The 12,869-nt window shown below is 36.0% G+C and overlaps 1 protein-coding gene across 6 annotated transcripts in view; it reads right to left on the bottom strand.

Moving 5' to 3' along the window:
• ECT2 (epithelial cell transforming 2) overlaps nucleotides 1–12,869 on the bottom strand; it is a 134,249-nt gene that overhangs the window by 24,893 nt on the left and 96,487 nt on the right. For all 6 annotated transcript variants that reach the window (XM_058295330.1, XM_058295327.2, XM_058295326.2 and 3 more), the window contains 4 exons: nucleotides 9,145–9,223; nucleotides 8,866–8,985; nucleotides 5,297–5,435; nucleotides 3,886–4,040 (listed from right to left, as the gene is read on the bottom strand). In XM_058295330.1, coding sequence (XP_058151313.1) covers nucleotides 3,886–4,040; nucleotides 5,297–5,435; nucleotides 8,866–8,985; nucleotides 9,145–9,223 — 493 coding nt within the window. The remainder of the gene's footprint in view (nucleotides 1–3,885; nucleotides 4,041–5,296; nucleotides 5,436–8,865; nucleotides 8,986–9,144; nucleotides 9,224–12,869) is intronic.

Genomic DNA, 12,869 nt, shown 5'->3' with positions numbered 1-12,869 from the left:
AAAGTGGATTTGGCCCAATGGATAGGGCGTCCGCCTACCACGTGGGAGGTCCAAGGTTCAAACCCAGGGCCCCCTGACCCACGTGATGAGCTGGCCCACGCACAGTGCTGATGCACTCAAGGGGTGCCGTGCCACACAAGGGTGTCCCCCTTGTAGGGTAGCCCCATGTGCAAGGAGTGCGCCCCGTAAGGAGAGCTGCCCAGTGCAAAAAAAGTGCACCTGCCCAGGTGTGGCGCCGCACACACAGAGAGCTGATGCAGCAAGATGGCACAACAAAAACGAGACACAGATTCCAGGTGCCACTGACAAGAATACAAGAAGACACAGAAGAACTCACAGCAAATGGACACAGAGAGCAGACAACCGGTGGGGGGGGGGGGTGCGGCATGGGAAAGGGAAGAGAAATTTTTAAGAGTAGCCCAGGGGGAGCAGATGGTTCAAGTGGTTGAGCACCTGCTTCCCATGTGAGAGGTCCTGGGTTTGATCCCTGGTGCCACCTAAAGACAAAAAAAATAGCAAACAACAAGCAAACAGATGAAAAAACCAACTCAGGGTTGCTGATGTGGCTCAGTGGCAGAGAATTGGCTTCCCATATACAAGATCCCAGGTTCAATCTCCGGCCCCAGTACCTCAAAAAAAAAAAAAAAAAAAAAGAGTAGTCCTGAAGAAAAACCTGCTGAGTGTTTGAACTGTTCAGACTGGTTCAAGATTAGAAAGTAGTAATCCATCTCTCCATAGAAATACATAACATTTTCAGGAGAAAATGGGCCTTAGCTACAGATTTTAGAGGGTGTAAATTCATAGGAAATTTTCTAGCATTTCTGACATCTTGAGTCAACGAGTCCATTTCCTTATGAGTTATTAGACACTTTTCCTCTCCCATCTTTCCCTATCCCCTGCCCACTCCCTATAGTTCTCAAACTCCCAAATGTTAAAGAAAAAGTATCTATCATCATGTTCCCCTCCCTAACCTATGCCTCAGTCATTCTGCAATCATATTTATAGATTAGAGCTTCTGTTGACACAAGCCTTCTACTTACTTATTATACATGCCTAACAACAAGCAAAATAGTTTTAAATGCAAGTCATATTAACTTCATAATAAATATTACCTCACAAACACTAACTTCTCATATATGTTCCATCTTCAGTGTAATCATAACAGTCAGAAATTCTACTTAAAATTTTCAAAACTTAGAATATTCCTACTAATAAGTAACTAATGGTGATTGCCCAAAATGTAGGATGTTTTATTAAAAGAAAAAAAATTTTTTAAATTAGTGGTAAAGTTACTTTAACATAGGGCATTTAAATATCAAGTTACTTCTAAACTATTCAAATAAGGAGATGGGGTGGGGTACATTGCTTAAATTCACTTGCTAATAAAATTAAACTTTTGATATTGGAGGTCAGAAGAAATGGCTTCAGGAAAGTAGATGTGGCTCAAGCAACTGGGCTTCCGCCCACCATACAGGAGGTCCCAGGTTCTGTTTCCCAGGGCCTCCTGGTGAAGGAGAGCTGGCCTAAGCAGTAAGCTGGCCCACACAGCAAGATGGTGCAAAAAAAGAGACAAAGAGGAGAGACAATGAGCGATACAACAAACCAGGTTGCTGAGGTGGCTCAAGTGATTGAGTGCCTCTCCTACATGGGAGGTCACAGGATTGGTTCCTGGTGCCTCCTAAAGAAAAGAAGAGAAGACGAGCAGACATGCAGACACAGAGCACACAGCAAATGGAAACAGAAAGCAGACAGTGAACACAAACTACAAGGGGTGGAGGAGTGCGGTAAGAACTTATGGCTTCAACAAAGCTAACTACCTGATTCTTAGGCAATATAGGGACCTCAGGGAATGGGCCATGAAATTAAAGCACCAGGTTACATGGTGGCAAGAAGCTAAAAATACATGCTCAAGTATTCTGAGAGAGAAAAACTTCAAGAAACTTTTTTATCTTTAAATTCTGAAATAATAGGAGATATCTTATACATGGGAAGAAAAACTATGAAGAATGTTTGACTAAAAATAAGGATACTTGGATTCTAATTTCACATCTACACTAATCAATGCTCTTGGCCTTAATTTCACAAAAAAAATGAGGTTAGTCTGTTTTCTTTAAGCCCCAAAAATGTAATTCTTAAATTATTTACAAATAAGGACATATTATAAGGGGAATAGTTTAGAATAAAATAATTACATCTATTTTACTTTTTTAATTAAGTAAGCTCCAGTTATTTACAGCACTAAGAAATATATAGAGGACAAAAACTACTGAATCAAAAGATCAGAGATTTTTGTATATATCTTGTACATATGTTTAGAAACATTGTCTTCAACATGGCAAAACATATAAAAATAAAAAGACATATAAAAATAAAAAGACACATGGCAAAACATATAAAAATAAAAAGTAAATTTCTTAATTTACTATGGGTAGAATTTTAAATGCATAAAAGGGCACAACTGAAATCACTGATTACCTGAACATATATATTCCTTAAGAACAAAATTTCAACAGCTTGCAACAATTTTGTGATTTAATGCAGTATAAATCAGAACATTGTTAAATGTTTGCTGCCATCTTGTGGCTAAAAATTTAATATATTTTACTTCATTAAATTTTTCCATTAGCTGTTTATATTTGAGTTCTAGGATTATAAGCCATCTTGTGCGTAGATTTTATTTTAAGGAAAATTTTCCATAACTGTTTTTGCTTCAGCATTAAGGTTACAAATTTAGAAAGGAATGCAGGAGTAATTTTACAAAAGGGAGTCATAATACTTCAAGGAAGCTCATTTTATATGGATCATAGAAATATGAAAAAAAATTCTTCCTTATAATGAACATGTTTGTAAGCTGTATAACAAAAGCTGTCTCAATCATTTGTCTAGCAGCATTCTATTGTATGTACTAGCATTATATTTTCCTATGTGAATCTATTTGTGGAACAATCCTTTTTTTATAACAACATATTCTTGGCCCAAAGAAATTTAAAAAAACAAACAAACCAAAAGCCTCTATCATATTGCTCTAAATACTTAGGGGGTTTTAATCAAGCATCGCCTACTTTTAAAACAAGATAATTAAATGTCTTTCAAAGTCAGACTTAATGTCTATGGTAAAATGTTATATTCCCATAGAAACGTCCAAGACAATCTCAGTTACAGAGGTATTGCACAGAAAAAGGTCATCTATAATATCAATACACTGTCTCCAACCTATGCCATTTGTAAGAGATCTACATCTGTCTATAACATGTCTCTCTCCCATAGATGAGGATACAGAAATGAAATTTTTCTTTAGGAGATCTGTATTTCATCCAAGATCTACTATAGGCTACCTGATTTTTTGGCCAATCATTTAATTTCAACATCATGATTTTCTCATCTACATTTTATCTCTATGATGTGAAGAAAATTAAATATACAAGATAGCAAGTTGAAGTGAGAAATATGGATTGTCTGATAGGAAAAGAAACTTGCTACAATCCATATACTGCTTTTAGTTAGATAAAAGAACAAAAGAAGAAAATATCTTCTTGTTTTATTTTATAAGGAGTCATGTCTAAGAGCACCAATGAAAATCACAGGGAACATTATAACAAGTCCCAAGAGATTCACTAAATTAGAGTCATGGAGCATGGCTGTCAGGGTTATGAGGGCCTATCTGTAAGCTAGGAACTCAGAGACATGTTTCATGTGTCTATAATTTTAAAAATCTTTTCCAGAGCATGACCAGATTCTTTGAATACATACAAAACTAAATACATACAAAACTAAAACTTTCCTACATTCTTAATTAACAAGTCATTAGAAATATAAAGATTTAGTCTCAATGCACTGCCATGGTAGTTCACCTTTCATTGTAATACTGGTTTAATAAGAACTTACAGCATCTGCTTTACAAATGGTGTTGGCTACATGTCGACACAGCATCTTTAGCCAGTTTTCTTTTGGGAGTTCCTCCGATGTCATCTGGAAACTGAGCAGCACATTTGTTTGCTCTGTTGGTGGCCTCACAAGCAAGGCAAAAGCATTATGGCAATCTAGGGGTTTAGAGTAACCATAAACATTATTTATAATTAATAAAGGAAAACGATAGATTTATATAAATTCCAATGAAATTATCTCTTCTTCACCCCCTCACCACACCTGAATTTTCAATTAGACAAAGAACTTCACATATTAAGATAAAGTCTTGGGAAGCATTACAACAGTTGGTACCATGTTACAAATCAACAATGATAACTTAATGACATTTAATATTTTCTATAATGGTACTTAAGTAAGAAAACAATTAGATTTTCTCATTTCTTTTAGAACTCTAGAATATAATCTTTTAATTAAATTGACAGTATAGGATTAATTCAATACTTATCTGACTTTAAGTTCTAAGAAATAAATATTAAAATTCTGATACAAAATATTTTGTGACCAAGATGCTGAACCATAACCTATTTTAAAAATTAAGTCTTCAATAATTAAAATTCAAAAGAGTGGAGATGATTTAAATAAACTACTATGTAACCCTTAAAAACACACACACACACAGAATTTACTTGGTAAATAAGTGAAAAGCAATACAAATTGTTGTTCAAGTTTTCTTTGAGAATCATTTCTCATGAATTCAAAGCATTTCATCATTAGAGGATGGGATGACTAATAGAAAACAAATGCCTAACATCCAAAATATGGCCATGCACATACATCAAGAGGTGCGAATGAAACAGATGATACTGCTTTGGTAGGTATTAATTTTTTGCAATTTCAGACCTTCAGAGAACGCTTCCTAACACTATCAAGCTTGACATAAGCTTTCCTTAATGCACATTTGACCCTATGTCAAGTCTACCATAGCTACTTTGGATTTATTTGTTTCATATACACCTATTTCTGGTCTACATTCTAAACGTATCCCTAACAATGCAGTCACTGGCAATAGAAGTATAAGATGATTGGTGATTTCTTTTGGGTTCTGAAGAAATAAAAAATAAATTTTGGTGTGGGAATAGGCCAGGACATATTTTGACATGTAATAATTTAAAAACTCTTTGTCCCTTAAGGGATGAAACTATCATACAGATTAAGATAGCACTTTTATTTGAAAAATCAGAAGTCTGCTCCTAGAGTTGGACTTGGGAAAGAGGTACAGGAACAATTACTTTACCAGAACTGGCCAAATATATTTAAAGATGATTTACCAGTTAGGAAAATATAAAACAAAATCATAAGGGAGTGAATCAAATGTACAATGAACGTAAACTATTTTTCATTTACCCAGTAGTTTGTCCAATGAACATACCTTCTGTCTCTCTTATGTTCAGCACCTTCTTAATTTGAGAAAGTGGCATTAGATGAATATGCTTAAGAGAAGCTGGAGGTCGGGTCTGGCCATGAGGACTCCTAAAAGTGCCAATAACCTTGTGTCGCTTCCTTGCTATCTGATTATAGAAAAAAAATAAGTCACTGTCAATAATGTGATTAAGAACAAAGACCTAATTCTTTAAAATAATCACATACATTTTATGCAGCTCATTTGACTATTAGTCATTCCAGAGTTAGTATGGGATAAGTAGAATTACTATGAGACAAAATCATATATATAGTTGTTTAGCAGATATGTTCATGTTTACAGAAGAAGTCCAAATGTCAGAAAAGCTGACCAAAGGATAGGGTGTATATAAAAGGTCCCAGAGGTATGAGAGTTAGAGGCTTGGCAAGAAGCAATAGGATTAAAAGATCAGAAAATCCTGAATAAAAGGTATTGAGTTCAAGAGAAAGGGAACTGTTGTTCTGAGATCTGTTTTGGGTTCAAAACATAACTGATTTCAGGGAGTGACTGTGGCTTAAGCAGTTGAGCGCCTGCCTCCCACATGGGAGGTCCCAGGTTTGGTTTCTGGTGCTTCCTAAAGAAAACAAACAAACAACGAGCAGACAATAGGCCAAAAAACAACCAGCAGACAATAAGCAAAAAAAAAAAAACAAAAACAAACAATGAGCAAACAACAAGCAAAACAATGAACAAACAACAAGCGAGCCAACTCAGGGAAGCTGATGTGGCTCAGTGGTTGAGTGTAGCCTCCTACATATGAGGTCCCAGGTTCAATCCATGGTCCCAATATGTTAAAAAAAAAAAAAAAAAACCATAACTGATTTTAGTGTAAGAGCAGAATTCACATGGTCTCAGATTCTGTGCAATGACACTGAGGACAGAAAAGTAAATAAAAATAAAACAGAAATAGTTCCTGCTCTCAGGAGATTTACATTCATTGAGAAAGAAAGCATTAAAGAAGCAATTATACAATAAACAGGTGATAGATACAAATGATAAAATCAAGGTGCTGTGTTAGGACATAACTTTACCTAAACTGGGAGCTCAGGTAAAGGTAAAGCTGGAGAAGAAAAGCGCAAGATCAGAAAGGACGATGTAGTTTATGATTTACTTGGATTCAATGAAATTTACAAGCTCTTTAAATTTTTTGTTTTTATTTCTATGAAAGCCCAGTATATTACTTGGCCATTTTAAAAGAACATCTCATTTACAGTGATAATCATCAACCGAAAGACATTAACATAAACGCAGATTTAGATTAATCTACTTAATGAATTGAAATTGCTTGGTCATTATCATAGATATAACACAAGAGTGGCTGAAAAGTGTTGTACTGTGTTGATAAAAGACCAAAAGCCATGGCAGTCAGTAGTATATTCATATCACAGCAGAAACATAACATAGACCCATGTTTGTACATATCAAACATTAAAAGTTCATTTACATTAATATAGTGAAAATAAGTGATAAAGTCTTTTCTTTAATAATTTCCACTGTAATATTTGAATACACTTTTAATTTGGCTATGAGAAATAATGAAATGGTTTTAAAAGGTTCATTTTTAAAAAAGGAAAAACAATGACAATTGTTAATATTGATGACCCAAATGCCAGTACATCATAATTTTTTAAAAATCAAAAGAAAATATAAAAAAAGGAAACATATTCTTAAATCCAAAACTAGTTTAGTTCCTGTAAAACACTGCCTATCAAATTAGAGACAATTTGGATTTTTATCAGTTTTGAATGATTCTAACTTTTTGCCATTGAGTATGCTTGTTACAAGTTTTTAATCAGGTTAAGGAAGTACTCGACGCTTCACTCCAAATTTGCTAAGAATTTTGTTTTGAGCCAATAAACTAAAAAATAAGATTTTAGTATTATAGATTGTGAAGTCCAAATTGGATGTGTCAGAAATAGAGTAGTTTCAGTTGATGTAATTTTGAGACTAGCAGGCTAAAACAGAAAGGAACAAAAATTCACTAGAGTCAAGAAGGTAAAGGAAATGAGAGGCCAGGATATTGCCTAATGGACTTGGAAGCTGCAGGGCATAACAAATGGCCAGAATTAAAGTGGAAGGGAAGTTAACTGGTCATTTCTTTTTCAAGAAATCTGGAGGGGATATAAGATTAAAAGTTTCAAGAAAGTCACAACTCTGTCAGGATAAGGGGATAAAACCCAGAATGCATTTCAGCAAGAAAGTAGGGATAACCTAACCTATTATTTGAATGGAGCCAGCTGAACTAGGAACTTCAACAAGAAAAACCTAGAATTGCTTTAACAGAAACAAACAGAAATATGAAGAAACTATTTACAGTAATATCCTATGACAATGCAGTTTCAGATAAAATATGAGTAAAAATTGATTCCTTTGCCTAAGCTCTGTTCTCAAAAGCAGGGCAGGTTAAAGTTTTTATCAGGGGGAGGCAGTAAGTTAGAATTATGTACCTTATGATTTTTTATGATTTTCTCAGTTCAGGGTCTGGTTAATTATGAACAATATTTTAACTACCTTTACTTTTGTGCTTTCTATGACATTACTGACCAAATGAAAATATGCTTCAATATCCTCACAACAACAAAAATCAGAAATTAACACAAATGAATTTTGTGGAAATTTTACTGCACCTGTTACTTCTTTGCATATGGCTTGTTCTCTAAGATTCCCTTGAATTTTAATACTTTAAATAATAATGTACCACACAGAAGAGGATGGCACTTCAAGAGAAAAGAAGTAGAAAAGGATAAAAAGAAGGAGTATAGATTTTAAAGAAAAAGGAAATGCAAATTACTTTGAAGACGGCAATAGAAAGTTACCCAACAACAGGAATGTCAAATGAGTCTTTTTGATAATGTCTGTTTTATCAATATGAACATTTTTCTCTTCCGAGATGAAAGAAAATACACTCATTTATATCCCACATTAGCTTGTCTTATTTAAAATTATACTACTAAAAGAATGAAAAGAGTTGAAAAAGCATACAAACATAAATCAATTTGCCTTTAGGGTAATCTGGAAAGAAAAAACGTTAACTTGCACCCCATCTCATGTACTTACCACTAACTTACTCTAAAACCTTCTGATTTAAGGAAGAATTGGGATCATAAATGAATTCATAATATTAAATGACCAAGTTATCTCCCATTTTAACAAAAATCCTGCCTTCATTTTTGCCGATACATCAACTTTCATTTCAATAAGTTGGACTTACATTTTGTAAATCTTGAATAAATACCCATAGCAATGAGAAGTTCCCAAAATTCTTGAACTAAACATTTATATGCATAAGCATGGATATAACCTAACTTTTCATTTTCACTTGGATTTGAAAACATGAAAATTTATCATATTTCTTAATATGATCTAAAAGCATTCTATTAATATATTAAAACAAAAATTAGCCTCCATTTTTTAAGGTTATTTAAGTTGACTTTACTTTATACTTCTATAGTATAATTCTATCAAAGCTTGGTTTTAAATATTCAGGGAAGTCGCAAAAATCATCAGTGTTGTTATATTACATTAAAGTACAACTTTACCTCTAGGCAGTCATTAAAGAGGAAGAGAGTTACTTGTTCTCCTCTGTCACAGGGGTGCTCACCTAGAGAAATGGTTTCAACTCGTTGTACTAAGCTTCGATGAGAAGATAAAAGATTTGCCTGTATTAGATTAAAAATATTAATAAAAGAGATCATTTGGTATTAAGTAATAAACTAAAGTTATAATTTAAAAGACAGCACTGCCTTTGAGGTTTCTGCAATTTTAGAAACAAATAATCACAGAAACAAATAATCACAAGTGTTAAAGAAAATACTTGCCGGACATCCGTCTACTTCATAAACAACATCAAATATTTGCTTTTGGGCTTCTGTTTTTCTCTTATCCTCATTAATATGCCTGAAATATTAATAGTTATTTTTAAAACTTTTAAAACAACACAATATGAAAATTGTATAAATATATTTAATGTCACATAAGATGTGTCCTTACTTGTGAATCTGTATTTTGATAAACAAATCAGTTAAAATATTTGCTAAAAGCATCCCTCTACATTAAAATACACACAATGTAACATTTAAAAAATAAGGACAAAAAAATAAAATAAAATAAAATGCACACAAACATACACACACATATATATCACAGAATGAATTCTTCAGAAAGTATGTTTTATTATATGCTTTATTATATTCTTACTATACTAATCATTTCCTAAAATAAATTAAAACTATACAAATTTCGGATTAACAAAATTTTGAAATTTTATGTATAAAGGTTTTGCTCAAGTCAGTCCCAAGTCATGTGCTAGATATTTCATTAAAACAAAAACTGAGGCCCGGTCTCCTTAGCTGAAAAGGCACAGGGGAGCCTTGGCCTCTCTGCAGCTACGTACGACCTTGTCCCCACTCCATCCTCAACCCCTGAGAAGCCCCTTAATAAAATGGCTTGGTCCTAAAAATAAAAAACACTGAGGGAGGAAGCAGACTTGGCCCAATGGATAGGGCGGCCGCCTACCACATGGGAGGTCCATAGTTCAAACCCCGGGCCTCCTTGACCCATGTGGAGCTGGCCCATGCACAGGGCTGATGTGCACAAGGAGTGCCCTGCAACGCAGGGGTGTCCCCCACGTAGAGGAGCCCCACGTGCAAGGAGTGCGCCCCATAAGGAGAGCCACCCAGTGTGAAAGAAAGTGCATACGCCCAGGAATGGAGCCACACACACGGAGAACTGACACACCAAGGAGAGCTGACACAGCAAGGAGAGCTGACACAGCAAGGTGACACAACAAAGAGACACAGATTCCTGGTGCCGCTGATAAGTATAGAAGCGATCACAGAAGAACACACAGCGAATGGACAGAGAGAGCAGACAATGGGGGGGGGGGGTAAATAAATAAATAAATCTGCCCCCCACCCCAAAAAAATCAAACCTGAGGGAAGCAAATGTGGCTCAAGTGATTGAGCTCCCGAGTTCAATTCCCAGTGCCTCCTGGAGAAGATGAGTGAGACAGCGAGCTGATGATGGGCAGGCATGGAAAGCTGACATAACAAGATGATGCAACAAGGAGAAACAAAGAGGAAAGACAGAGACACAACAAAGCGGGAAGCTGAAGTGGCTCAGGCGACTGGACACCTCTCTCCCACATGGGAGGTCGCAGGTTTGGTTCCCAGTGCCTCCTAAAGACAAGCAGACATAGAGAGCACACAGCAAATAGACACAGAGAGCAATAAGTGAGCACAAAACAATGAGGGCGGGGGGCGCCCTCTTAAAAAATTTCTTAAAATAAATCTTTTAAGAAAAAAAAACTGAAACTACTGCTTCTAGAAAAAACTGAAACTACCGCTTCTAGACAAGATGGAATAAAAGGGAATGGATTTACCCTCCTGCCTGAAACAACTAAATAGTTAAAATATTTATTTTTAAAAGCAGGGAGATGATCAAGACACTGGACATCAATTTTTTTTTCTTTTTTTTAAGATTTAATTTATTTATTTCTCCCCACCCCCTCGATGTCTGCACTTGCTGTGTCTATTTGTCTTCCTTGTTTCTTTAGGAGGCACCAGGAACATAACCCAGGACCTCCAGTGTAGGAGGGAGGCACCTAATCATGAGCCACCTGTTCCCTGCTTTGTTGTGTCTTTCTTTTTTGTTGTTGCTGTTATTTTTTTATTTTTGTTATCTCTTTCATTATCTTTTTCTTTTTGTGTCTCTTGTTATGTCATCTTGTTACATCAGCTTGCCACGCCTGCTTATAGTGCTAGCTCCCTGTCTTCCTTAGGTGGCACTGGGAACCAAACCAGGGACTTCCAATGTGGTAGCGGGAGCCCAATCGTTTGAGCCACATCCTCTTCCCTGGATATCAATATCTATGACACAGGAAACAAATCAGGCATACCTTACCTAACTTACCATAATTTACCTAACTTACAGCCTTGAGACTTTTTCCTGCACAAGACAACACAGGTAGTGCCAAGTTATTTCCTTAAATGAAAGAAACAAAGCTGGGAGAAAAAAAGTGGCTAGAGTTTACAGGGCAGAGTACTAGAAAAGAGCTACATTGACAGACAACTCCATTCTGCAGAAAAGTTCCCTTACGTATTCAATTAAGCAGTAATCAGCACGTGTGTGTGAGGAAACCACTCAGGATAGGGAAAGAAATCCTGGAAAAGATTAAAGATAATAGTGCCTGATCCTCATCTGGCATGGAATAGTAACTGTTCCCATCAGTCAGAGTGGAACATTTCATGACTGGGGCACAGGGTAGAATACTAAAGTGAATGGTCTTGCCTCAGCAGTGAGGAAAAGTAATCTTAGACTAAATACTGTTCTGGTCCTGCCTAGCAAACCTTAAAAACAACACAGGAAAACACTGAGTCGTTTGCAAGTAACTAAAATGCATCCCAGAGAAAAGCTGAAAGAATATAGGAATACAAAAGTATCTACCACTCAACAAAGTAAAATTAGCAATGTTTGGCACTTATTAGGCATCCAATGAAGCAGTAAAATATTACCCATAATGAGGAGGAAAAAAGAAATCACTGAAACAAACACAAATGACTCAAATGATGGATTAAGTAAATAAGCACATTAAAATCCCATTATTAGAACTATTTAATAGGTTCAAAAAGCTACAGGAAAGATTGAACATATTAAGTATAGAGATGGAAGTTATTTTTAAAAGATCCAAATCAAACTTCCATATATAAAGGTACAATGCCTTTGATGAAAAATACACAGGATCAGAATAATAGCAAATTAGACACTGTAGAAGAAAACAGCAAAATTGAAAACAGTAATAGAAAATAACAATGGAACAGAGAGAGAAAAAAGACATAGCAAAGCATCAAGTGAGTTGTGCCACAATTTGAAGAAGACAAATAAAAGGCAGTCAGGAGGACAGAAAAAATATTTGAAGAATATTTTGATAAAAACTTGATTAAAAAACTGGCGCTCTCTGCCTAGAGGAGCCCACATCAAATCTCAGTGCATAGGGAAGCGGACTTGGCCCAATGGATAGGACGTCCATCTACCACATGGGAGGTCCGCGGTTCAGACCCCGGATCTCCTTGACCCATGTGGAGCTGGCCCATGCGCAGTGCTGATGCGCGCAAGGAGTGCCCTGCCATGCAGGGGTGTCCCCCACGTAGGGGAGCCCCACGCACAAGAAGTGTGCCCCGTAAGGAGAGTCACCCAGAGCGAAAGAAAGTTCAGCCTGCCCAGGAATGGCGCTGCACACACGGAGAGCTGACACAACAAGATGACGTAACAAAAAGAAACAGATTCCCGTGCTGCTGACAACAACAGAAGTGGACAAAGAAGAACACGTAGCAAATAGACACTGAGAACAGACAACTGGGTGGGGGGGCGGAAGGGGAGAGAAATTTTTAAAAAAAAGTACACAGAAGAAAATATAATAATAAAAATTAGGAAAGGAATCAATTAAATTGAAAACAGGAAAATAGAGAAAAATCAACAAGAACAACAAAAAAGAACATACAGCAAATAGACACAGAGCAGACAACAGGGGGAGGGGTTGGGGGGG

The sequence above is a fragment of the Dasypus novemcinctus genome, chromosome 4, assembly GCF_030445035.2.
Source record: "Dasypus novemcinctus isolate mDasNov1 chromosome 4, mDasNov1.1.hap2, whole genome shotgun sequence".
In the NCBI taxonomy this organism is placed as follows: Eukaryota; Metazoa; Chordata; class Mammalia; order Cingulata; family Dasypodidae; genus Dasypus; species Dasypus novemcinctus.
Note: the sequence above shows the minus strand (reverse complement) of the source record. Positions and strands in the feature narration are given on the sequence as shown.